The sequence below is a fragment of the Narcine bancroftii genome, chromosome 12 (assembly GCF_036971445.1).
Source record: "Narcine bancroftii isolate sNarBan1 chromosome 12, sNarBan1.hap1, whole genome shotgun sequence".
Taxonomy (NCBI): domain Eukaryota; kingdom Metazoa; phylum Chordata; class Chondrichthyes; order Torpediniformes; family Narcinidae; genus Narcine; species Narcine bancroftii.
The window spans coordinates 14,976,378-15,004,159 of record NC_091480.1 but is presented as its reverse complement, the minus strand read 5'-3'; the positions used below and the strand labels follow the sequence as shown (position 1 = coordinate 15,004,159).

General features: G+C 39.0%; 1 protein-coding gene across 4 annotated transcripts in view; it reads right to left on the bottom strand.

Moving 5' to 3' along the window:
• Nucleotides 1-10,772: 10,772 nt before the first annotated feature.
• Nucleotides 10,773-27,782, bottom strand: part of ciita (class II, major histocompatibility complex, transactivator) — a 79,787-nt gene continuing 62,777 nt past the window's right edge. For 2 of the 4 annotated variants that reach the window (XM_069906958.1, XM_069906961.1), the window contains 9 exons: nt 27,054-27,233; nt 24,271-24,342; nt 23,030-23,110; nt 22,075-22,188; nt 20,090-20,173; nt 18,206-18,289; nt 13,941-14,024; nt 13,178-13,268; nt 10,773-12,897 (listed from right to left, as the gene is read on the bottom strand). In XM_069906958.1, coding sequence (XP_069763059.1) covers nt 13,193-13,268; nt 13,941-14,024; nt 18,206-18,289; nt 20,090-20,173; nt 22,075-22,188; nt 23,030-23,110; nt 24,271-24,342; nt 27,054-27,233 — 775 coding nt within the window. In that variant the 3' untranslated portion in view covers nt 10,773-12,897; nt 13,178-13,192. Of the gene's footprint in view, nt 12,898-13,173; nt 13,269-13,940; nt 14,025-18,031; nt 18,123-18,205; nt 18,290-20,089; nt 20,174-22,074; nt 22,189-23,029; nt 23,111-24,270; nt 24,343-27,053; nt 27,234-27,782 lie in introns of those variants that run through there. The other 2 variants (XM_069906959.1, XM_069906960.1) reach the window with 2 other exon arrangements.

Below are 27,782 nucleotides of genomic sequence, written 5' to 3'. Positions count from 1 at the left end.
CCATTCCCTCAATGACATGTCTGTCCATGGTCTCATTCACTGCTAGACTGAGATAACACGCAAATTGGAGGAACATCTCATCTTCCTTCTGGGCACCCTCTAACCAAATGACATTAACATCAACTTCTGCAATATCCATTGGAAACATCTGCACCCGCCCCCATCTTCTTCCTCTGTTTCCTTTCCTTTAGCTCTGTCTCCTTTCACAGAGCAAAATCTCACCTTTCCTATTATCATGTCCAATTAACACCTTTTGTTTATTGGTCTAGACTCCCACCCCCCCCCCCCCCCCCACCACACACACATACACACTCCTGTTCTTCCCCTTTTCTTTCCCCAGCCCTTAATTCAGATGCTGTGTTTCTTCACTCATACCTTGAGGGAAAAGCTCAGGACTGAAATATCTGGATGCTACGAGTCTGGCTAAGTTCCTCCTGCATTTGTGTTTTGACTATAGTCACAGCGTCTGCAAACTTCCATTCTTCCCAAGTTGCACCCCATTGTTCAAGGGAACAGTTTCTCCACTGCATCAGATGAAAACATTCAGCATGATAACAAGCCCTTCTGGCCCATGAGCCCTTGCCGGCCAAATACCCCAATTAACCTACAACCCCCATACATTTTTGAATGATGGGAGGAAACCTGAGGACCTTGGGAAAACACACGGAGAAAGTCCAAACTCCTTACTGACTGCTGGACTCGAATCTGGGTTGCTGGCTCCGTTATACTGTTGCAATAACTTTGGGCATCTCAAACTGCTTTCTCTGATAATCTGGGGGTTGAATAATATAGAAGTGACAGGGCATAAAAAATTTGTAAATAATTATTAAAGTATAAATATACTAAAAGAGACACCTGATCTTCACAATAAACAAGGCACTAAAAGCTACCTTCTAACCATGATGTTTCGGTTTATACGGGGTCCTTTTTATAGAGCATTTTTCCCACTTGATCTTCCTATTAATCAAACGATCTGTTTTCATATTTTTTGTGCTCTTCCCATTCCCCCACCACCCCCCTGAAGTGAGGCCTCGTTTCTACAGGGTGTTTTTGTCAGCTATAGTTACTTTAGGAAGAAGGATTAAACAAAGTGGAGTAAACACATTCTGAAAAGTGGAATCGTAAACCTTAAGTTTAAAAACAAATGCATTTTGCTGATTACTGAGTAGGACGACAAGTCTGCATCCGCTCACTGTTATTCCAACTTGAAACTTTTAGCTTTTATAGTACTCTGAACACTTGGTATAATTTTTCTGGCATCGAAAATCAACTTGGAACAAGAGTTGGAGTAATATTTGAGACTAATACGAGCTGAGGACCTAGCATCATTATGTAGAAGCTAATTCCAGAAGGCTAAAATAGACATAAAATTCGGATGTCGTAATGTACATGAACCAAGGGCCATTTCTTTTTATGCATTGAAATGACCTTTAACAAAACAGTGGTGGAGGAAGTCTAGCTTTGTCATTTTTCAATTTCAAGAGTACCTATTGATGGAGAAATCATGGGCAGTAAAAGTACACGAAAGGTTTGCTTTTTTTTTTAATGACAATACCTTGCAGTATTGATTTAAAAAGTAGTGGGAATTTTTTGCGTTGCAACAACTTGAATTGTTCTTGTCTGTTTTCTGCGGAACGGGACGGCCAGTTGTCACACTTCTGGCAGAAGGACAAGGTTCTCTCCACCATTTCCACGAAGAAACCACCATCTCTTTCAGAGGCACTAATGCTAACTTCATTTTCTTTATTCTCATTAGGGAAAATAATGGGATTCTGGTTGAATATTCACTGCCACCGAGAACAAAATCTTAGCTTTGTATTTTCGTTTGATGAAGAACTGATTTCACTCGTTTTTATGTTTTAATTAGCTGTTTGAATACTATTGTGATCCTGCTTTATTTCACTGTTGAGATGTGTGCAATAAATAGTTTATATTCAATAATAGGGCAGCATGGCTAGCTGTTCCATTGCCAGCGATTGGAACCGGGGTTTGAATCTGTATTGAGTTTGTATGTTCTCCCCGTGTCTGTGTGGGTTTCCTCCCACCCTTCAAAACGTACTGGGGTCGGAGGTCAATTGAGTGTAGTTGGGCAGCACGGGCTCATGGGCCGAAAGGGCCTGTTACTGTGACGTATGTCCAAACTTTTTTTAAAAAAAAAAGACGTGAATATGCAGGGAATAGAAATGATGCTAATGTGCAAGCAGCAGAGTTTTAATGTAACTTTTTATCAGGTTTGGTGCAGACATGGCAGGTCAAAGAGAGTATTCCTGTGCTTTACTGTTTTATATCTGGAGATTTGTTGAACAAACTGTTTCTTTAAAGTTGTAAACCTGTCACTGTGACAGTTGATGGAGCTGTATGCCTTAAAGATGAGAGAAAAATACTCAACATGGATCTGACAAGTAAAATTGACAAGAATTTAATGTGTTCTTTTAATCCTCAAATAAAGTAGGAGTCTTGTATAAAGTCTGAGGGAAGGGAAGAACAATTCAGGATTGGAAGAGATACAAGATAAAAAAAAACCTATAAGTAAATCTAACACCATGTCCCTATCTTCTTTACTTACATTTGCCATTCAACAGGATGGAAGAAATGACACTTGGAGATGTCTGGCTCAGGACAGTCATTTTGAATCACTCATGGAAGAAAAAACCCAGAAGGGCTTTAAATGCCAAATGGATTAGATAACCATGCAAGAGTTCTCTGTTGGATATCCATTTCATGTGTAAGGAGCCATAATATTTCCACTTTTTGATTGCTATATCTAAACATAAAGCTAAATTGTCATGAATACACTCCATGCAGCTTTTAACAAATAATACATTTGGGTTAATGCTGATGAGCTTGGTGCAACACAGCAGGATTCAGATTAGTAATTCCCGTTTCTTGAGACTGGAACTTAATTAAGTAGCTTTCTTAATTGTTCATTTGAAGTATCAATGACTGATCCAACTATGTTAATATAATTTACTGAATTAAAAGTTACTTTTTTGTTACATCTATTCTTGTGAATGATGTATGGATTTATCATGGATCTGATATAAAATATTACATGCATGCATTGAAATGAAAACAGATTTAATACTTAACTGTTAAACTTGCAGCAGTAAATTTGTATTCTCTTTGTCATAGCTACTCTGATTGCATTCACAGGCCATGAAAGATGATATTTTTTATATTGCACAGTCTGGCCAATGGATTTCAATAGGTCACTTGAATTTTTTTCCTGAACTTTTATTCCCAACAGCAGCTGAAATTTCTATTATTCGCAAAAGATTTGAACAAATAAAAGCAAATTTCATAATGTTACAGAAGCATTAGATTGTTTCTTTTAAAGACTAATGCTTTAGGATATATCTATTTTGTTTGAAAATGGATTTAAAGTTTTGAAAGAAATAATAAGAAGTTAAACATGAAAATCTGCAGACATATAATGCTGGAGAAACTCAGCAGGTCAGTGCACTTTACATAGCAAAGATAAAGATATATAACCAAGGTTTTAGGCTGAGCCCTTCAAATGTCTTTAAATTGAGACATACTGCACGGTAACAGCCCACGAGCCTGCGCTGCTCAATTGCACCCAATTGACCTACAACCTTGGTACATTTTTGAAGGGTGGGAGGAAACCAGAGCCCCTGAAGAAAACCCACGGAGACACAGGGAGAATGTACAAACTCCTTACTGACAGCGTGGGATTCCAACCCCGGTCCCGACTGCTGGCGCTGTAACAGCATTGCGCTGACTGCCTCTCTAACTGTGCCGCCCAAAAGAGCCACTCCTTTAGCCGGAGATGGAAGGCTCAGCTCCAAAACATTGGTTATGTATTTTTAACTTTGCTATATGAAGTATGCTGTTTTACCAGCTGAGTTTCTCCAGCATTGGGTTTTAACTTTTTAATTTGTACATGCAGGAGCTTCTGAGCTTCCATGCAAAAAGACTGACTACTGATGCAGTAATTGGGTTTAAAAGCCAGGAGATTAACAACAGAGAAATGACTGCATCTTAAAAGGCATATTAATTAGCAATCTATGATGTGCCCATGGATGGTGTGTCCATGGAATCTTCTAAGATACATAGGGCTCGAAATGTTAAAAACAATTCTTTTGCAAGCTCCCGTGTGAGTTAGGACAGCCCTACATGCTTGATTCCAGATGAAGGGCTGAGGCCTGAAACGTTGACTGCTTATTGCTTTCTAGAAGTGGTGGAGGAACTCAGCAGGTCAGACAGCATCCATGAAAAGCTGCCAGACCCGTCAAGTTCCTCCAGAATTTTGTGTGTTTCTTTGGTCATGGACCAGTTGAAGTTGGAATTCTTTAATTCAGTATGGAATATTTTTTGCCATTTGTAAGCTCAGTGTATGTAGCTAAAAGTATTATCAAATTATAACACAAATACATATGTGAATGCCTGTGTGGAAAAGTACCGTATATGTCAACCAGTAGATAGGTCGACCCCTTCTTTTTGGTCTCATTTTAACGGGTTCTATGGTATATCCATCGAATAGGTCGACCCCCATTTTCGGGCTGTCTGGGCCTCCCAGCAACAGCCCAAAATATTTTTAAACACCCCAATTGCCAAGTAACAAAGCTGTAAATTACCATAAGAAAAACAAAACCTCAGCCTACTGGACAGAAATGGGAACCTCCAACCAGAAAAATAAGGACTCCACTCCTGCCACGTGGCAGGAGCAGGAGCGACAACCTCGGCCTATGTGGCAGAAGCGGTGACCTCGTTCTCCTGGCAGGAGTGGGAACCTCAGGCTCTATCATTGTAGAATGTCTGGGTGGGTTATGGCAGCAGGGAGGTGTTAGGGAATGGCGGCAGCAGGGAGGCGTTAGGGAATGGCGGCAGCAGGGAGGCGTTAGGAAATGACGGCAGCAGGGAGGCGTTAGGGAATGACGGCAGCAGGGAGGCGTTAGGGAATGGCGGCAGCAGGGAGGCGTTAGGGAATGGCGGCAGCAGGAGGTGCTTCTAGGGTTGACCAATATACCAAATTTGCATCAAACATTTTTTGACCTTAATATAAGATCTAAAAAGTATATCTGGTGTGTTTCAACCTCCATTTTTTTGTGATTTTTGATGGTTTTACAACTCCACGTGTATGCCAAAATATACAGTACATAGTTTGTGTGGAAGAGCCAGAGGGAAATTCTTGGTGAATGTGATTGAGTTTATCATTTTCTTCCTCCTGTCTGCACCTCACTACCATCCAGAAACATAAACAGCCTTCCACTTGAGGCATAATTCACATGCACCTTCTTGAACATCATATTGCTTTTCAAGATATGGCCTCCTCTACATCAGTGAGGCAAACATAGACTTGTGGACTGGTTTTTAAAATTTTTTTATTTTTCACACGATGAACCATATTGACCAAAATACACATAAACCTTTCCCTCTTGAATATATACAGTGCCATTTTCTCCCCTTTTTCCTCCCTCCTTCCCACCCCCCTCCCCACCCACTCAACGTTCAACATATACGATACATTAAACCCATTAAACAATATCATCACACAAAGAAAATAAACAAGAAAATTGTGTCATCTACTTTTACACACTGAGTCAGTTCATTTTGTCGTCTTCTCCTTCTGCCATTTTAGGGGGTGGAGGTCCGCGGTAGGCCCTCTGTTGTGTTCCATGTACAATTCCCAAATTTGTTCGAATAATGTGACTTTATTTTTTAAATTATATGTTATTTTTTCCAATGGAATACATTTATTCATTTCTATGTACCATTGCTGTATTCTCAGGCAATCTTCTAATTTCCAGGTTGACATAATACATTTTTTTGCTACAGCTAAGACTATCATAATAAATCTTTTGTGCTCCATCCAAATCGAGGCCAAGTTCTTTACTCCTTATATTACTTAGAAGAAAGATCTCTGGATTTTTTGGTTTGTTGCTTTTTGTGATTTTATTTAATACCTGATTTAGATCTTCCCAAAACTTTTGCACTTTTTCACATGCCCAAATTGAATGTACTGTTGTTCCCGTTTCCTTCTTACAGCGAAAACATCTATCTGATACTGTTGGGTTCCATTTATTTAACTTTTGGGGAGTGGTGTATAGCCTGTGTAACCAATTATATTGTATCATGCGTAACCTCGTGTTTATTGTATTTCTCATAGTTCCGGAGCATAGCTTTTCCCATATTTCATTCTTTATCTTCATGTTTAAATCTTGTTCCCATTTTTGTTTGGGTTTATAGCTGATTTCATCATTTTCTTCTCGCAGTTTGATGTACATGTTTGTTATAAATCTTTTAATTATCATTGTGTCTGTAATCACATATTCAAAATTGCTTCCTTCTGGTAACCTCAGCCTGCTTCCCAATTTGTCCTTCAATTAGGTTTTCAGTTGGTGGCGTGCAAACATTGTACCTTGAGTTATACCATATTTGTACTTCATTTGTTCAAAAGATAATAATTTATTTCCCAAAAAACAATTTTCTATTCTTATGATCCCTTTTCTCTCCCATTCTCTAAAGGAAAGGTTATCTATTGTGAAAGGGATTAGTTGATTTTGTGTCAATATTAATTTTGGTAGTTGATAATTTGTTTTTTTCCTTTCTACGTGAATCTTCTTCTAAATGTTGAGCAGATGGTGCAGTACTGGTGAATTCCCCTGTTGCACCAGCTTTTCATCCCACTTATATAGTATATGTTCAGGTACCTTCTCCCCTATTTTATCTAGCTCTAATCTGGTCCAATCTGGTTTTTCCCTTGTTTGATAAAAATCTGATAGGTATGTTAATTGTGCTGCTCTATAATAATTCTTAAAGTTTGGTAGCTGTAAGCCCCCTTGTTTGTACCATTCTGTTAATTTATCTAGCGCTATCCTCGGTTTCCCCCCTTTCCATAAGAATTTCCTTATTATTTTCTTTAGCTCCTTGAAGAATTTCTCTGTTAGGTGAATTGGTAACGATTGAAATAGGTATTGTATCCTTGGGAAGATATTCAATTTAATGCAAAAGCCTTTCTTCGGGTGGGCTTTTTGCCAGGAGTGTCAGGAGACCCCAGCATCTGCAGATTTCTTGTTTGCCACCCTGGATGACCCCTTTGTTTTCCTGTCTCTTTCTCTGGCATCAACCAAACTTCTTCCTCTGTCCACCAATCCCACATAGCCCCCTGTCCTGCTCCTCACCCCTGTACTCTTTAGACTGGTTTGTCCTTCCTCTATTCTGAGTCTTGATAAAGGGTTCTGCCTCAAAATGTTGATGATTCTTTTTCTCCCACTGAGTTCCTCTAGCAGATGGCGTTCAGCTTCAGACTCCAGTCATCTGCAGTCTTCAGTATGTCTCCACACAAAAATGTTGTTTTATTCAAAAAAATTGAAGGTAAAAGTGTTTTGTTTCCCCTTTCACTAACATCAAATTCACTGTTTTAAAATTAAGAATATAGTTTTGAATTCTCTCTTAAATCAACCCTATCCACAACTGTTTTGGAGGAGGGACTGCAGTCATTTCTACACAAGCAAAATCTAACCAAAGCATCCAAGAGGAAAATGCAGATTCACTTGGCTTTCCACAATGACTCTAAAATTATGAATGGTTTTGACAGCATAAAGGAAGTCTTGTTAAATCCAGCAAGATTAGACAATCACTAATTGAGTCATGCTGGAGATGTGCTCAATCTATGTGCATCTGCAAACCTGCCTTTGAATTCTCTGGAGCATAAAGTTAGAAATTGTTAGATGTCAAGGAATTAGTGGCAATGCCATATATCAAATAAACATTGTAAAAGGTTCAACGAATGTGTATTTTGACCATTTCTTCTGATGCAGAAATATTCTATATTGTTGAACAAAAAAAAAATCTACTTAAACAATTAGGCATTAGTTTAGAATTAGTTGGTCCAATGCTATTACAGTGCCAGTGATCTGGGTTCAAATCCAGCACGGTCTGTCAGGTGTTTGTACATTCTCCTCATGTCTGCGTGTTTCCTCCCACCATTTAAAACATACGGGGATGTAGGTTTATTGATGTTTTTGCAGGGCATGGGCTCATGAGCAGGAAGGATCTATTACTGTGCAATATGTCTAAATTTTAAATTTAAATAGTCACCTGGCATTGGAAAATATGGCTCAATCTTCATGTGCGGGGAAAGTCAACCATGTCCAGGAGTGTGTTCTGCTCTTAAATTTTTCTTTTTAGCCATTCAGCAAACATGAAAACATTGACAATGACAGACCCTGCACAGTTCACGTAGCAGTTAGAGCGTTTTCATGGCTTTATCATATATCAGGTGTATGTCGATTTACGCCCCCCCCCACCTAATTTTCTGCAAGGATCGTGCTGGACTAATGTCCAGGCCCCCCAGCGACAACCCCAAACTTGGTTTCAACCCCCCCAGCTCCAAGTGACAAATCTGTAAAAAGAAAACAAGGAAAAAAAAAATTTGCTTCTGGCTGGGAAGATGCCAAACGTTGCTGGGTCAAATAAAAATAGTACAGATGAATCAATAGAAGATGGTCAAAAGCCGAAGTCACATCATTTTCACTATATTAAGCATGCAAGCTATTATGCATTTCTGTTGAATGAATTGCAAGTGAATTGCCTTTATTGCATTCCCAACAATTGCTTGGTTTTAATTTATAAGACATTTATACCATCCTTTTAAAAATTATTCAAATCAATTATAGAAGATCAAGCACGTCTTATTTTGGAATAAAAAAATGCATCTGCTGGCTGTCACATTTTTCCTCTTATAGCTCGAGCTAGAAGGTCCAAGACTCTTGTAAAAGCCTCTGGGGTGGAACTTCTCTACTCCGAGCTGGGAAGTCTTAACATGTGCAGTGTACTTGTACTAATTCACAAGAAGTAACTCCTTGCATTCAGCCATCCCACATGAAAACAAATTTCTCTAACATCCAGCTGCACGTAATTTTTTTTCTTTCAAACTGACTTGCGGGTGACCAAAGTCCAATTTTTAAAAAAAAATGATTTGTATGTGTTTATCCTGAGGACAATAATTTTAACTTGTCGAATGAAAATCTTACAGAAATTAATCATTTGTTTTACATTTGATCCAACTTACCATCAAGGCTGGGTTTAAAAACCAACAGCCAATCTGATCACAAGCAGACAGGTGAAGAATTGTTCCCAATTATTTTTAAACCAGACGGACCATTGTGTGCCTATGCCATGTACATACAAATAAGATTTTTAAAAATTCATTGCATACCTTCTATTTTCCATTCTGTAAACTCACGAAGTGTTTAAGATGGGGTTGGTAGGAGATATTTTTTTAAAAAGTTAACATGGTTTGTGCACTTTTACTGCCTGGCTAGTTGAATTGAAGAATCCTGTCTGATTTCTCTCCCAATACTATGTGCAGTAATCGCACCAAAAATGAACAACCACATCTTGAAGATAACTCACCATGTTTTCAATCTGCTTCAAGTACAGCTCGTTGCTAATGGTTTATGCAAGTGGAATTTTTTAATAGCTTAAAGCATTGAGGGGGAAAGACAATATGATCTCTGGTTTTCTTTAAAAGTTGTAAACTGGGTGTCTTTTATAGATTTTGGGCTGCTGATCATGAAAAAATGTTCATCTCACATACTGTTTTTTAGATATAACCTATTTTTTGTGATTTCCTACAATGTTTTAACTCTTCGAGTTTGCTACCCACAAAACAACCTGGTTTGCTCAGTCCAAGCATGCCTGGGCCTGCACTCAGTGACGGTGCCCTGCAAATGTTGCCTGGACATGCTTAGAAGACATTTAAAGATGTTGTTGAGAATTTTCTTGGCAACTACAGAGCACCAAATGACATCCAGCTGATTGACAAACAATGAAAAGCAACATGTCATTGAAAATTCATTTTCTGCATTCACACTTGGACGTCTTCCCTGCTCATCTTGGTGCCGTCAGTGACGAACACGGTGAAAGATTTCACCAGGACATTGCAACCATGGAAAAGCGGTATCAGGGCAACTGCAATCCATCAATATGCTGGCCGACTATTGTTGGACACTGACATTAGAGACAACAGATGCTGAGGACAAACAAATCTCAGTGGCAAAACATTTTTAGGTCAGTTGAACTAATGCAATAAATCGGCATCACAAGTTGATGTTTCTCTACAGCAAATCTGAAATTATCTTCATGTTCTGCTTGAAATTGTCTATCATTATCCCCATTTTTTTCAGGAATCAAACCTTTTGGAGAAAAAAAACTGTTGTTCAGTGTTATCACCCACAACAAGATACTGTTTTCCTGCAGTTTCTTTACACCCAGGTTAATGAACTGCAATTTGTTTAAAAAAGGAAATGCTCAGCAAGTCAGGTATCACCAGTGGACAGAGAAACAAAATGAACATTTTAGGACAATGATTTTCATCAGAACTCGGGTATATAATGCAATGAATGTGAATCAGGTGAAAGAGAGAGGGAAATTGCATCAGAGATAAACATGCAAAATAATAATTTAAGTAATTATGGTAAAAAAAAACTATGGTTACTGGAAATTGGAAGTAAAAATAAGGTTCTGAAAAAAGTTTGTAGGTCAAAGAACATCTGCAATAAAGAAAATGATTTTGCTGTGTGCATTTTTAACAAAATTATTGCAGAGAAAGTAATCAAATTTTAAACAAGAATGTGATGAATATTTAAATTCAGCTTTGTCCTTCAGGGACATACGAGGAAGGCTCAAGCATGGACTTGGCAATGTAAGGTTTTCTGGAGTTGATCATGTTGGAAAAGTAATGGGAAGTCCAGAAATCTTCACAAATTTCATTTTCTTTATTTAGAACAGCAGCACAATTCAAGTGATGGTTTAGTGCAATTTATTTATTTTTTTTTATATAGCAAAATTGGAAATAATCATTTTTAAATTTAAATTAAAACTTAAAAACGCAAACTTCGTTCACACTCGTGACGGCATTAATTCTATACAAATGCTTTACAAACCATGTTTCCATTTTACAATGACAAATTCTACAAATTTTACATCAGATATGAAGAACAACTCACTTTTGTACACTGATTGAATTAAAATATATTGTATGATTTCATATGTTCCAGGAACAATTTAATATGTAAGACATGCAACATTTAAAATCTTAAAGATGTTGAGATATTGATTAGGTAGCAAGAATCTTAGTAATCTTATTGCTGTATTCAGATCTACACTGCTTCAAAATGGTGCAGAATACAAAGCTGGATAATCATCTCTATCATATCAAAGGCATTACATCATTTACCAAGTGTCCATTCTAGATTAGACATGTAGTGGTGGTTATTTTCCTATCTCGTGAAATTGGGTAAAAGCTTTATCAGGCTAACTTTGCAGTCTTTAATTTGGTATAACAACACTAATCTGTTGGCATAAAATCACATGCAAGGTTGGAAGAAACAATGAGGTGATTTCTTATTCTGACCTGCAAACTAACCAAGTAATTTGAGGACATCCTCTCCAAATGAGGGAGATTTTTGAATTAAATTCCCTCCAGCAACAATATTGCATTGGAGGTTAAGCAAGTCAGTTGCCAACTTTGTTCGTGTTTTAGCACAAGAATCGATACGGCTTTTTCCAATGGAATTAACCAAGCAGCAATAAATTTTCACTAAAGTAACCAGTGTATTTAGTGAATGTTTAATAATTCAAATGATCTTCCATTTCTGGGAGGTTTAACTGCCTGCAAAGAATACCTGCCTGAAATACAGGTAATTACCAAGCAAAAAGTGAATACTGGTGTCCAGCACCTATCGGGATTGGAAGATGGCCAATTAGTGAATTTTCCAGTTGCTTGAGATTGCTTGTTGCGTGGATTGGTGGAACTAACCACTAGGGGGCGCCAATTTTAAACTTTTTTAACTTATTGATTTTCCACAATTTTTTTTGCCAGTTGCTTGAATTCCAGATATTGATTAAGACAGAATCTAGAGCATTCAAACAGAACATTTGTCTTTTCCCATCAAATTTTAAATCAGCTGATGAGCACTTTATTTTTCCTTCTAAGGAAGACATTAAACTTCTTGTTTAGTGAATTAATACTATTGAGTTTTACCATCCCTGTGTAGAAATAACCTCCACATTTTAATTTGTCTCTGGTCGGAGGTTTCTCCTGATTTTCTTATTTTAGAAATAAGGGGTCATCTTCATTGATCTTCTTGCTGTTTCTAGAGGCCTGTTTATAGTGAAGAAATAAGCTAGTGTTAAGGTGGATATTCTCGCTAAATCTACTTCCATAAAACCTCTGAGGGCAGATCCAGCATGCAAATTCCAATCCACCCTGAGGATGCAGTCAGAAGTGAAGCGCAGTCGCTCCACCTCCTCCATAATTGCCACAGCAAGCGGCGTAAAGGGGCAGGCTGATGACATCACAATTACACTGTCAGCCCGCAACCAAGGAGCTCCTACGGTGAATGGTGCTGAGTTTAGGGCTCCCTTCTGCCACCTGGAAATGTCCTCTTCCTGTTTCTCCTCCATCCCTCACTCCTTCACCAAGCTGGGCCAGGAGGCAGACGGGCGTGGTGGAGCCCAGAGGGGTAAGCCTCTTTCATTTTAATGCGGGATCAATGGGCTTCTTCATTACCCATAATCCACCACACAGCAGGAACTGCTCTGCATTTGCCAGAGCGATTCCAGCTGCATGGGAATTATGGATAACAAAGATGCCTATTGCTCACCGAGTAAGTTTGACTTCTCGGTGACAGGCTACTGCACCACTCGCTTCAGCTCCCGATGCTGCTCTCCATAAAAGCAACGCTGGACCAGCCTTGTAGGCTTTCTCCATAAAAATTAAGTCCACTTTTTTTCCTCGTTGAGCTGGCTTCAATGCAGCAGCACTCCATAAAAGGGCTCTAGTGATGAAAATACTCAGTGCAATGTACAGAGATGTGAAGAGTCAAGGTTTTCTCTATGAAATTCCATTTCTGATTGGGGTTTCTTCTGAAAGAGTGAAAACAAAGTACTGTGTTTTATTTCCAGTGACTTTCTTTTAAACTCAGCATTGGGAAATGAAGAAAATGACTGTTGGCTGCCACAATGTTTTATTTTATTTGTACCACTTCAATGACAAAGATAGGAAAGCGTACTTTTCAAACATACAACACTAGCTAAGAAGAATCATATTGAGGAAAAAAAAGATTTAAAGTTCCAGCAAAGCACTAAAACAGTAAAACTAAACATTTAATTAGGAGAGAAGGGAATGGAAATTTGATATACCTACTTGAGGAAAGTTTTCCTACTGTAAATTAATTCTGACATCAATCTGTTGAATATGTTCTGACATCCAGTGCGTAATTGTGGGACTCCATATCCTGTCAATGAAAGCAGAAAATTGTGAAACAGAAAACAAACTCATCACCCAGTAGGATAAAGGCACTATTCAGTGAAGCATCAAACCCCTCAAACAACCAAATTTCAATTTTAGCATTATTGGACTTGGTACATTTTGCCACAGAATACATTGTAAGTCTTGGTCCTCAATCCATCCCTGTTACACATGGAAACCATGAGATTGGCTCCCTATGTACAAATACAGTAAAATCCCCGTTGTTTGGAATTCAATCAACTGGCAAAAAATTGTGGAAAATAAATAGGTAAAAATATGAAAGTTTAAAATTGGCACTCCCAGTGATCGGTTCGCCAATCGGGCAACACGCAATCTGAACCAACCAGAAAATTCTTTTATCTGGCATCTGCCAATCCCCAGGGGTGCCAGATACTGGGGGTTTTACTGTAGTTCACTGATGCAATCTGGATATATATGAAAGCAGATTTGCATACATATGTGACAGAGTGCGAATGTACATGCAGTTCAGTACATGTGTTTGAGAATGCATGCTGACATTAAAAGAAGTAAATATTCATGCAGGTTGAAAAGGTCATACCTATTCAAGGTACAGTGTCAGAAAAAGCCACCGTGTTACAAAGGCAATTCTTGATATTATTGCAAATGTTAATCATCTGTGATGTTTGGACTAACTTACCATATTTTCTCAATATGAGGGCAATCTTTTAAACTTTGTGTCAGTCTCCGGGCTCCGACATCTGTAATTTTGTTGAATTTAACACTGTGAGGATTTAAAAAAAAAAGTCCCTAAATAATCTACAGTCGCAGTAGTATGAATAATTCAAAAGAATATAATATCTGCTGAAATATTTTCAATGCTTCATAATCACAATTTTATGAGATGGAATCACAGTGAAAATGTGATATTAGAAGAGAAATTGATGTCAGCTCGTTTTCTACTCCAAAATAGGTGGCAGATTGCAAGTCTCGTGCCCAAATTTAGTCATTGAGCTTATAATGACTTCTGACATTGGAATCAAATTTGGGTCAAGTTCCTCACTAACGGATGAGTTACGTGATGGAGTAGTGGCCGGTAGGAGAATACAAAGGAAAAAAGTAAAGAAAAAGCAAAGCCCCAGACACCCAAACCACAACAAATAAAAAATAAAGGTGTGGAGGAAATGGCACCAAAGAAAAAAAGCCAAAAACAATGGGAAGTAAAGAAGAAGGAAAGATGCTGGAAGAGAAAGGTGAAGGCCTTATCTGTACGAAGAAGCAGGGACCCGCCATGGAAAGAGGAGCCCACTCCCTGAGGTCAGTGGAAACCCCGCAGGGTCGCGACCCACTGAACGCAGGACTACAAAGATGGCTCACGGAGCCAAACAGAGATGCGCGAGGAATCGCACAACAAAGACAACACTGACGGGAGCGGGGACCAGCTGTGGAGTGGAACTCCACAGCTTGAACAGCTGAGAAAGACCCGACAGCAGGGCTCCCAGCGGGAAGATATAGAAAATAACGGGAATGGGAGGGAGGAGAATGATAAAAGGAAATCAGAGAAACAGCAGATGACCAGCCCAGAAGAAGAGGACCAACATCAAGACACCATAAAAAAAACCCCAGCAAACTGAGATAAACAGCCCAACAAGAAAGTCAGAAGAGACACAGATACAAGGAAGAGAGGTAGAGGACACAGGTCCTGGAGTGGACACAGGGGAAGAGGAGGGAGAACATCAAGCTCTGCACAAAGAAATAGAAGATAAAGGGAATGGACTGTACATAGATTTTAAAAAAATTAAGAATATATGGAAGTAGTAAAAGAATGGCAGACATGAGAATTTAATTAAATAAAAAGAAGAATAAAAGGTACAGAAGAAAAAGTGAGTAGATTAGAGATGGCCATGACAGAAATAGGGAAAAGAATAGACAAGGTGGAAGAACGAGAAACAGCCGTAGAAATGGAAGTGGACGACTTAAAAAGGAAATTGGAAGAATGATAAAAAAGTTAAAGAAACACAGGAGTTGTTAGCTCAGAAGATGGATATAATGGAAAACTATAATAGGAGAAACAATATAAAGATAGTGGGCCTTAAGAAAGATGAAGAAGGCAAAGATTTGAAAGAATTTATAAAAGAATGGATCCCCAGGGTCCTAGGAATGCCAGAAATACAGGAAGGAATGGAAATAGAAAGGGCACACAGAACATTAGCCCCTAAACCACAGCCACAACAAAAACCAAGATCCATTCTAGTAAAATTCCTGAGATATACGACAAGAGAAAATATATTGGAGAAGGCAACGAAAAAAATGAAAGAAGACGAAAAGCCACTGGAATACAAAGGTCAAAAAATTTTTTTCTACCCAGACATAAGTTTTGAGCTCCTGAAGAAGAGGAAGGAGTTTAACGCAGCAAAATCGATCCTATGTTAAGATATCCAGCGGTGCTTAAAATAGTTATCCCGGGGCAGCAAAGCACACTGTTCTCGGATCAGGAGAAAGCACGAGAATTTGCAGAATGCCTGCAAAACAGACAGTGATGATGTAACAAGAACAAAAATGACGACAAACTTCATATAAAGAAGAAAAATAATGTATAAGTAAGAACTAAGAAGGGGAAGAAAGGAAGTAAGGGGGGAATTAAGAGGGTGAGCTTTGTTATAAGTGAAGATAAAAGTCTTTTCTGGAGGGGGCTGGGTGGGAGAGAATAACAGTCACTGCGAAATCAGTTGACACTTGCGAGCGGGTTCGCAATCCAAATGGAGAGGGGAATTGTGGTTGCCCGGCAAGGGACAAGGGGCAACTCAGAGAGGGGGGGCATTTGGGGTTAAGGGAATTTTAGATGTGGGAATAGTGGAAATATTTTATGTTTTAGAAGTGTTGTCTTACAGTGTGTTCAAAAAATGAAAGCAGAAATGGAAAAGGAGGAAAGGTGGTGATGAGGAAGCGGAAATGAGAGGTAAACAAAGTATGAAATGGCCATGTTGAACTATATGACTATAAATATTAATGGAATACATAACCAAATCAACTTAACAGTGCAAGTAGTTAAATCAGAGGGCTGTTAAATTTACTGAAGAAAGTAAAACTTGATATAGCATTCGTGCAGGAAACACATCTAACTGAAGTGGAACATAATAAATTAAAGAGAGACTGGGTAGGGCACGTAACGGCAGCATCATATAATTCAAAAGCCAGAGGAGTAGCTATATTAATCAATAAAAATGTACCAATCAAAATAGAGGATGAAATAATAGATCCAGCAGGGAGGTATGTAATGATAAAGTGTCAGATATATTCAGAACTCTGGAATTTGCTCAATGAAGAGGATCAAAAATTTATACAAGATATCTTTTTTTAAGATTGCAGATACGCAGGGGAATATACTGATAGGAGGGGACTTTAACCTTAATTTGGACTCAAAGATGGATAAAACTGGACAAAAGACTAGCAGAAAGAACAAAGTAACCAAATTTATAGTTAAATCAATGCAGGAAATGCAACTTTTGAATATATGGAGGAGACAACACTCAAAGGAGAAGGAATACTCATATTATTCGGGTAGACACAAAACATACTCCAGGATAGACCTGTTCATGTTGTCAGCCCACATCCAAGGGAGAGTTAGAAAAACAGACTATAAAGCTAGATTGTTATCGGATCACTCACCCCTGTTATTAGCAATAGAGCTGGAGGACATCCCACCGAGAACGTATAGATGGAGATTAAACTCCATGCTACTTAAAAGACAGGATTTTAGAGAATTCATTGAGCGACAAATTAAAATGTACTTTGAAATAAATACGGAATCAGTGAAAGATAAGTTTATACTATGGGATGCAATGAAAGCGTTCATCAGAGGGCAGATAATAAGAAGATGAAGAAGGACTACAATCAGGAAATAGAACAGCTGGAAAGGGAAATAGCAAGTACAGAAAAAGAATTAGCAACAAGGGAAGATACAACAAAAAGAAGAGAATTGGCGGACAAAAAAATAAAATATGAAACACTACAAACGTATAAGGTGGAGAAGAACATAATGGAAATAAAGCAGAAGTATTATGAGCTAGGAGAAAAAAACACACAAAATACTAGCTTGGCAGCTTAAGACAGAACAAACTAAAAGAACGGTATTGGCATCAAGGAAAAAGGACAAACAAATTACATATAACCCAACAGAGATCAATGAAAACTTCAAGTTCCTCACTGAGAATAAGGATATTGCAGGAGAGGAGGTGTGGGAATCAGCATGTGAGAAATGCTTTTCTCCATCCAGGCTTCGTAGGAGAAATAACAAGCAGAATTTCTTCACTAATATTTTTTCAGCAGATTCAGGCAGATCTTCTGCTTTAGCTATTGTAGATCCGATAAAACTGCTGATGCTCTGGCTAGTTAGAGTGGCGAGTTTAGTGGGGGGGGGGGGGGGGGGTTGTGCAATACTAGCGCAGTAGTTAGTGCAACGCTATTCCAGCGCCAGTGACCCATGTTCAAACCCGGCACTGTCTGTAAATGGTTAGTGGGTTCTCTCCGGGTCTGCGTGAGTTGAAACTGGGTGCTCCTGTTTCCTCCCACCCTTCAAAACATACCAGGGTTTAGGTTAATTGGGGTATTTTGGGTAGCACGGGCTTGTGGTCTGGAAGGGCCTGTTACCGAGCTGTATGCTTAAATTTAAAATATTTTGTAGAAAGAGATTCAAGACCCATTTTTGCCTAATGATACTGATCCCTCACAGTTTTAAGGCATTAGCTAGGCGTCTAATGTTGCAGAGATCTGTGAGACTGTTGTACACACCTGGAGTAATTTGCCTTTAGAAATATATTCATATTTGCCTTCTTTAAATATAACCAATTCCATGAAATAACACCAGAAGCAAGAAAATGAGCTGAAAGAACAATGCAAGTAGTTAAAGTAGCCCTTAACCTAACTTTATAGAATTGCCATCAACTTAATATTAATGTTACTTACTCCAAAACTTTCAAAGACTTCATTACTGGGAGTATTTCTGCTAGCTTTTCTGCACCTTTGTCACCAATTATGTTGTCATAAAGACTGTGAAATAAAAGAATATTGGATGAGACAAAGTGTACATTGATAATATTAGTCATTTTATGTCTATAAATAAATTACAGGTGGCAAAGTTAATGTGGCATTTCAATCAAGAACTTTAATTTAGCAGCCAAAAACACCCACTCATCAAAAGATTGCAGGCTTACACACAAAATTACAACAGTTTCAATTTTTTTAAATCCAGCTTGCCAGCAGATTTTAGATTGTCCACACACTTAGTGGCAAACATCAATCTTAAGGGCGGTACACTTAGTGCAGTGGTTAGCATAACACTACAGCTCCATTGGAGCGCTCACACCCCTAACGTCGAGGTACTCGAGATGGCAGAGGTCGACAGCATCGAGTCCACGCTGCTGAAGATCCAGCTGCGCTGGATGGGTCACGTCTCCAGAATGGAGGACCATCGCCTTCCCAAGATCGTATTATATGGCGAGCTCTCCACTGGCCACCGTGACAGAGGTGCACCAAAGAAAAGGTACAAGGACTGCCTAAAGAAATCTCTTGGTGCCTGCCACATTGACCACCGCCAGTGGGCTGATAACGCCTCAAACCGTGCATCTTGGCGCCTCACAGTTTGGCGGGCAGCAGCCTCCTTTGAAGAAGACCGCAGAGCCCACCTCACTGACAAAAGGCAAAGGAGGAAAAACCCAACACCCAACCCCAACCAACCAATTTTCCCTTGCAACCGCTGCAATCGTGTCTGCCTGTCCCGCATCGGACTGGTCAGCCACAAACGAGCCTGCAGCTGACGTGGACTTTTTTACCCCCTCCATAAATCTTCGTCCGCGAAGCCAAGCCAAAGAAAACAGCTCCAACAACCTGCCTATAAGCAGTATGTACGTTCTCCCCATGACTGCGTGGGTTTCCTCCAGGAACTCTGGTTTCCTCCCACATCCAAAGACATACAGACTTAGTAGATTAATTGGTCACATACATGTATCTGGCTGGTACGGGCTTGTGGGCCTGCAGGGCCTGTTACCACGTTGTACTCCTAAACTTAAAAAAATTAAAGCTTATCATGACTTGTAGGTTTACTTTTAAAGTCAGGTCCATTGATGATTGAATACAGTGCTGTGAATGCTGAAGGTATCACAGAGAGGAGATAAAGGCATGTGATTTACAGTCAAATATCCTTTGAAAAATTATATAGCAGTAACAAAGGTACAGATTCACTTTAAGATGTGGCCAGCATTTACAACATAGAACAAGAGAACATGGTACAACCCTTTTAGCCCATAATATTTTGCTAATCGATGGAAATCTACTCCATAACAATCTAATTTTCCCATGGCTCACATGCAAAACCTTCTATTTTTCTTGCATTCGTGTGCCTATTGAAGACTTTTGCATGTCCCTATTATACCAACCTTCACCACCACCTTCAGCAATGCATTCTTGGTGCCCATTACCCTATGTATAAAAAAAAACCTTTCCTCCCCTCAACTTTAACAGATGTTCTCAGGTATTTGCTATGGTCACCCCAGGTAAATGGTGCTGCCTGTCCACCATAATCTTTTATACCTCTATTGTCATCTCTCATCCTTCATCACTCTTATCTGTTGTCCATCATTCATTCATTTTAAACCTGAGGTTAATCAATTCTTGCTGATCACAGGGATAAGGAAAACATGAAAATGAATGGTTCCAAGTTGCGATGGATTCAATAATTGACAGAACAGGTTGAAGGGAGTGGGTCATGTTTATGATGTCGAATATTTCTTTAAATAAACAAATCATTTTCCTGAATCACCCCCCACAAGGGGATTTTAAAAAAAAACTTGCCTGAGAGTCTTCAAGAATTTCAGGTTAGGAAGAGATCTTGCCAGTTCCTGTGCACCTCGGTCTGCTATCTGATTGCGTGATAATCTATCAAAGACAGAAAAAAAGCCACAATTTAAAAAAATTTAATTTTAAATTTACACATAGAGCATGGTAACAGGCCCTTCTGGTCCACAACCCCATGCCGCCCAATTGATCTACAAAACTGGTGGGAGAAAACCCATGCAGACACAGGGAGAACATACAAGTTCCTCACAGACAGCACCAGATTCAAATCCTCATCACCGGCGCTGTAATATCTTGTCACTAACTACTACGCTAACTGTGCCTCCCAATGATGATGTTCGATCTGCTGAATGGGGTGTTGGAAATTTAACCCACAAGAATCAATTCAATGTTGTTGCATTCTGGAAAACCTGGCACCAAATGAACACACCCAAGACATAATATAGAAAAAAACTTGATTGAACTTTGTCCGTGGTTAATTAGAAGTGGTCAGGTTTTCAATTTGTTTGCTAGAATTAGGATGGTCGATCCTGGTCGGCCATCTTTTTGGAAAGTTACACCACATTACCTCATCTGAAGGGAGAGCAGAGGGGCATGGGAAGGAGCAGGAGAAGGGACAGCAGGATGGGAGAAATGGAGGGAGTGGAGAGGAGGGAAGTGAAGCAGAGGGAAAGAGTATAGGAAAGGTGAGGGGAAAAGTGAGAAGGAGAAAAGGGAAAGAGGAAGGCTAGGTAGAGAAATGTGAAAATGTGGAGGGGTAAGAAGTAACAGGAGGGATAAAGACAGAGGAAGATGTGAGAAAATAAAATGAGGAAATTGTATCAGTTGTTCATTTGCAAGGGAACGGTGAATCATTTGTTTGGGCAATTATGATGTTTATTAAAGATATTGTCACAGTGCAGGCATTGCCTCTAGACCAGTGGTTCTCAACCTTGTACTTTCCACTTACATACCACTTTAAGTATTCCCAATGTGGGTGTAAAGAAAAAGTTTGAAAACCACTGTTTTAATTGGACCTGATTGACTTGTCATGTGCATGGTTTCATAACTCCAAAGGAAATGGGCCAATGACAATATTTTCTCAAGCGAAATATTTCAGTAATAATTGGGTCTACAGTAGTGATTCTCAACCTTCCCTTCCCACCTTAAGCAATCCCTTACTAATCACAGAGCACCGATGGTAAAGGGATTACTTAAAGTGGTATGCGAGTGGAAAGAAAAAGGTTGAGAACTACTGTCCTAGAGGGTATAAATGTTTTATGGAGCCTCAAAATTCTGCCTCTCAGGCAACATTATGGGTGATTTGCATCCACTTTAATTCTATGAATTCTGATAAGACAATTAGGAACCTGCAAGATCTACACTCGTGGGGCAGCTTGGACTGGTGGGTGTGGTTTGGAAGTTGCCGCTATCCTTCCTCCAGTCATGCTGGATTCCAGTAAACTTACATTGAAGAGGTTTTCAATTGTGAACCTAGGATTCCTGCAAGTCAATCGGGATGCCACACTTCCCACTGGTAGTACTTTGTCATGTAGTCTGCTTGATGCAGGAATCCTGCTTGTCGATTTGGAGGGTTTGGTCAAGGCAATTTTGGCAGTACTTCTTCAGATGCACATGGGAAGGTGAGATTACTGCTGCCTGGTAAACCATGAGCATGAGGCGGGGTCATTGGACTTGGGTTGGATGCACCTCAAGAGATCCAAGGATCAGGTAATGAAAATCTACTTTTACGGCATGCCATTTCAATCTTACACTAAGACATGAAGAAGGAAAAGAGTAAATACATAGTGGGAACTTGCATGTCCACTAAACCATTCATGTTCTGAGTGCTCTCAGGGAAGTTGGGTTGGGGTGGGATTCTGTATGATATGAGCTGGCCCATTACTATCTAATTGAAGCCAGTAACATGGTTCTCCCAGATTCATTTACTGACTTATGCAATGGCAGATAAAATTATGCAAGCACATACATTTGTTACTTACATTAATTTTTCGAGTGACGTTAAGTTAGACAGAACCTCTGCCAGTCTCTCAGCTCCTTCATCCCCTATTTTATTTTCATTCATTTTAACTTTCTGTGAACTTGGTCCTTCAAGACTATATTTAAAAAAAAGCAGTAGACAAGTTCACTTGAAAATCTACCTTTTCAGTACTAAAAAGTGTGCCATAATTTTTAAAAAGCAATTAAACCAGGAAGGTCTAATCATCAGCTAAGCTATGGTCTTTCTAAAATTATGAAATCTACCTATTAAATCTTTATTGCTCTTCCAATAGTTCCCCCCCCCACCCCCCCCCCCCCACCTTCCTCTTGCTATGCCTGTCATGTACAATATTATTTAGGCATGTATTCTATTTCTTAAGCAAATTAAAATATTAGACACAATAGTGTTGATGAGACAAACATCTATGCTGAGCTGCTATATTGTAAAAGATTCTACCATTAAACCAGAACACACATTATCACATTGTATTCATAGTGATGTATATTTCCAAAGTATTATAATATGGTAACAATATTATGTGGCAGACAACTCCACTTGAGCATGTAATTTTCTAAACAGATTAACAGTCTGTACTCTAACTTGAATACGATAGAGATGTAGTTAATTCAGGATATATTTTGAACTAAACTGATGAAATCCATCTTCAAGTGTTCCAATTTGGTAATCAGATTTTTAAAAATTGATTTATTTGTCAAATACTAAAATGAATTCATACTTAGCATCTCTTTAAACCCAACGCGACATTCTAGTGATTGATCAAGCCAGGTTTTCAGTCTGACATGTCTCATAATTTTCATAAAAGCAATAGAATTGATTTACTAATAATTTTGCATGGTAAATCAAGTAAAATTGATGTAATACTTGTTAGTAAAGGCTTGAGAATATTTGTCAAAATAAAATAGTGACTGTATCAGACAGTTCAATCTTTTACTCACTCTAAATATTTCAGAAATTCCAGCGATGGTAGAATCTTTGTTAATTTCCGAAATCCCTGAGGTCCATTTACAGGGCCGAGGCTGCAAGATTAAATCAAATTTTATTTCATCTCTAAACATCCATCAGAGATTCATTTAACCTAATTGTACTTAACAAGCCAATGAGAATGAAAAATAATCGTTGATGGTAGCCAGACAAATTGTCAAAACTTCTGAGATCCTTTTTTTTAATAAATTGGCAAATAATAGATACAGGAAAAAATTGTACTGAATCTATTAATCCCACAACTAATGTAATGAGTCCAATTCTGGACTTTGCATTTGCAAAGATCCATAAACAGTATACACCCAACAGCAATGTGGGCTACAAGACCATCATATTTACATTCAACCTTGTTATAAAATTCATAATTCACCTTTCTTCTATGCTATCTGACAGAGGTGTATAAAACCCACCTCACTGACAAAAGGCAAAGGAGGAAAAACCCAACACCCAACCCCAACCAACCAATTTTCCCTTGCAACCGCTGCAATCGTGTCTGCCTGTCCCGCATCGGACTGGTCAGCCACAAACGAGCCTGCAGCTGACGTGGACTTTTTACCCCCTCCATAAATCTTCGTCCGCGAAGCCAAGCCAAAGAGAAGAGATAAAATCATGAGATGCCATGATAAGGTCATCAGTCGGAATCTTTACCCAGAGCAAAAGCATCACATGTCAGAGAACATGCACTGAAGGTGAAGGGGAGGAAGTTTAAGGGAGATGTATGGGGCAAATACTTCACAGAGTGTGCTAAGTTCCTGGAACAGGCAGCCAGGTGTAGTGGGGGAAGTAGATACAACAATAGCATTTTAGAGTCTTCCAGATAGACATGTGTATATGACAGGAAAGGAAAATATACCTCAGGTGCAAGCAGCAGATTTTCAGTTTGATTTGGACATCGTTCAGCACAGACAAAGTGCCCATTCCTGTGCTGCACTGTTCCACTGAATGCCAAACTCATTGATAAAGAGAAGCATGAGACTTTTGCTGAGTCTCTGGTCTTTCTGATTTCTCCTAAGTCTCCTACAAAAGTTTGTCTTTCAGGCATGGCTAATGAACCACAAAAAGTTTGAGGCATGGCCAGCAATATGCAACCTCTGAAAATCATTAAAATACCACAACCACCTACAACCTGATATCTCAATGAGAAAACTCTTCATTCATAAATTACCAAGATTCCAGATTGAAAATCGTCACTTACGCAAATTCTAGAACTTGTAGACTCCTCACAGCAGGTAACCCGTGGAGATTATCCCCAGATATTCTTTGAATGCTGTACAAGGTTAAAAAAAATAGAAGCAAAAGATGAAACAATATGTCTTTATCGTCCGTCCTTTATTACGTGGCGATGCCCTTCTCAACTAGAGAATGTCCTGAAAGAAGTTGACTACAAACTTCAATTACAAATCCTCAATTCCAAATACGCACTTAATAGGACAGCTGGATGAGACTATTTTCCAAGTAAAAGGGGAGTTTATATACATCTTTCAGCCCTTAAAGTTCATTCTACCTCCTGCCCACATCTTGGTTATGTATCTTTACCAAGATCGTGTTCTATGGCGAGCTCTCCACTGGCCACCGAGACTTAAAGAAGAGGTACAAGGACTGCATAAAGAAATCTCTTGGTGCCTGCCACATTGACCACCGCCAGTGAGCTGATATCGCCTCCAACCGTGCATCTTGGCGCCTCACAGTTCGGCGGGCAGCAACCTCCTTTGAAGAAGACCGCAGAGCCCACCTCACTGACAAAAGACAAAGGAGGAAAAACCCAACACACAACCCCAACCAACCAGTTTTCCCTTGCAACCGCTGCAACTGTGCCTGCCTGTCCTGCATCGGTCTTGTCAGTCACCAACGACCCTGCAGCAGACGTGGACATACCCCTCCATAAATCTTTGTCCGCGAAGCCAAGCCAAAGAAAGAAAAGAATAAAAGTATTCTGTTTGACCTGCTGAGTTTCTCCAGCGTTGTGTTTTTACTTCCACCTTGGTGTCTGCAGACTTTGGTGTTTTACTTTAATTCAGTGGTTCTCAACCTTTTTATTTCCACTCACTTAACATTTTAAGTAATCCCTATGCCACTGGTGCTCTGTGATTAGTAAGGGATTGCTTAGGTGGTATGTGGGTGGAAAGTAAAAGTTTGAAAACCATCGTTATAATTGTACCTGATTGACTCGTTCTGTGCACGGTTTCATAACTCCAAAGGAAATGGGCCAATGACAATTTTTCTCAAGCAAGATATTTCAGTAACAATTGGGTCTGGAGCAGTGATTCTCAACCTTCCCTTCCCACTCACACACCACCTTAAACAATTCCTTACAAATCACAGAGCACCGATGGCAAAGGGATTACTTAAAGTGGTATGGAAGTGGAAGGAAAAACGTTGAGAACCACTGACGTAATTCTACTATTTAATTTGTTATTTGGAAATTGCATCAAGGCAGTCTGGTTAGAGCAGCACAATTAAGATATCTGTCAGATTTTTATCAAACAAGGGGAAAAACCAGATTGGACCAGGATAGAGCTAGATAAAATAGGGGAGAAGGTACCAGAAAATATACTTTATAAGTGGGATGAAAAACTGGTGCAATATAGAAGTTCACCAGTACTGCACCATCTGCTCAACATTTAGAAGAAGATTCATGTAGAAAGGAAAAAAACAAATTATCAACTACCAAAATTAATATTGACGCAAGATCAACTAATCCCTTTCACAATAGTTAAACTTTCCTTTAGAGAATGGGAGAGAAAAGGGATTAAAAGAATAGAAAATTGTTTTTTGGGAAAAAATTTATTATCATTTGAACAAATTAAGTACAAATATGGAATAACTCACGGTACAATGTTTGCATACCACCAACTGAAAACCGACTTGAAGGACAAATTGGGAAGCAGGCTGAGGTTACCAGAAGGAAGCAACTTTGAATATGTGATTACAGACACAATGATAATTAAAAGATTTATAACAAACATGTACATCAAGCTGCAAGAGAAATAAAATGATGAAATAAGCTGTAAACCCAAACAAAAGTGGGGACAAGATCTAAAGATAAAGAATGAAACATGGGAAAAGCTATGCTCCGGAACTATGAGAAATACAATAAACACGAGGTTACGCATGATACAATATAATTGGTTACACAGGCTATACACCACTCCTCAAAAGTTAAATAAATGGGACCCAACGGTATCAGATGTTTTCGCTGTAAGAAGGAAACGGGAAAAACAGTACATGCAATTTGGGCATGTGAGAAAGTGGAAAAGTTTTGGGAAGATCTAAACCAGGTATTAAATAAAATCACAAAAAGCAACATACCAAAAAATCCAGAGATCTTTCTTCTAAGTAATATAAGAAGTAAAGAATTAGGCCTCGAACTGGATGAAGTGCAAAAAAGATTTATTATGATAGCCTTAGCTGTAGCAAAAAAATGTATAATGTCAACTTGGAAATCAGAAGAGAGCCTGAGAGTACAGCAATGGTACATAGAAATTAATAAATGTATTCCATTGGAAAAAATAACATATAATTTAAAAAACAAAGTCACTTATTTGAACAAATTTTGGAGCCATACATGGAACACAACAGAGAGGGCTTGCCTCGGACCTCCACCCCCTAAAATGATAGAATGAGAAGAAGATGAAATGAGCTGACCCAGTGTGTAAAAGTAGATGACACAATATTCTTGTTTATTTTCATTGTGTGATGACATTGTTTAATGGGTTTATTGTATTGTATATGTTGAATGTTTAATGGGTTTGGAAGGGGGTGGGAAAGAGGGAGGGGAGGGGGGAAAGGGAGAAAATGACACTGTGTATATTCAAGAGGGAAATGTTTGTGTGTATTTTGATTAATATGGTTCATAGTGTGAAATTTTTTTTAAAGTTTTTTTAAAAGGCAGTCTGGTGTATCACTTTACTGAGGAGGAAGCTGAAACACATGTCTAAACACACTACAAGAAACTAAGCATGAGAGGCATCAACTCACCTTGAGAGAAATTTTCTTTCTTTGTGAATCTGCACCAGTAAGTCAAGGTCATCAATATCTTTCAAACACTTGACCTCAAAGGGATTGACAGAAAACTTGACAAGGGACAGGTGAAACAGCTCATGTAGTTCAGTTTGTTCTAAATGCTCCCAGAGTTTTATTGCATCATAAATTGACACTCTGCGGAGGTAAAACAAATGAAAGTGAGTCAGAAATTGTTAATTTAAAAAGTTCAATAATGCAAATTGGGATTTCATTTGTAGTGTTCTCACTGTTGACTTTGATCCTATGTGAACCATCCAGTGTATGCTAAAGGTCAGGACAGGGGAGGAAGGTTTCACAAGTCGTTATGACAAAAATAGTAACTATTTAGACAATATGGAAATTAAGGATTATCGGGATTCAGCGGGAAAATGCCATTGGAGCAAATGATCAGGTCAGCCTTGATCTCACTGAAAGGTGCAGTAGGCCTTGCCTGCTCGCTCTCTCTATCCTTAACTTTCCACAGCATGCCACACAACCAACACGGTGCATTGACCTTCAAGTTGCTATTGATCAATTTGTGCCTGACTGCGGTATTTCCCTTTGAAATAAATTCTGTGCCTTTGAAGTAAACATACAACTTCCCAGATGTATGAGCACAAATCAATCCCAATTTCTCAAACACTATGTCTCGAAAATTTTGACATGTGTGCCGCAGAGAGCATTCTATCTGGTCGCATCACTGTC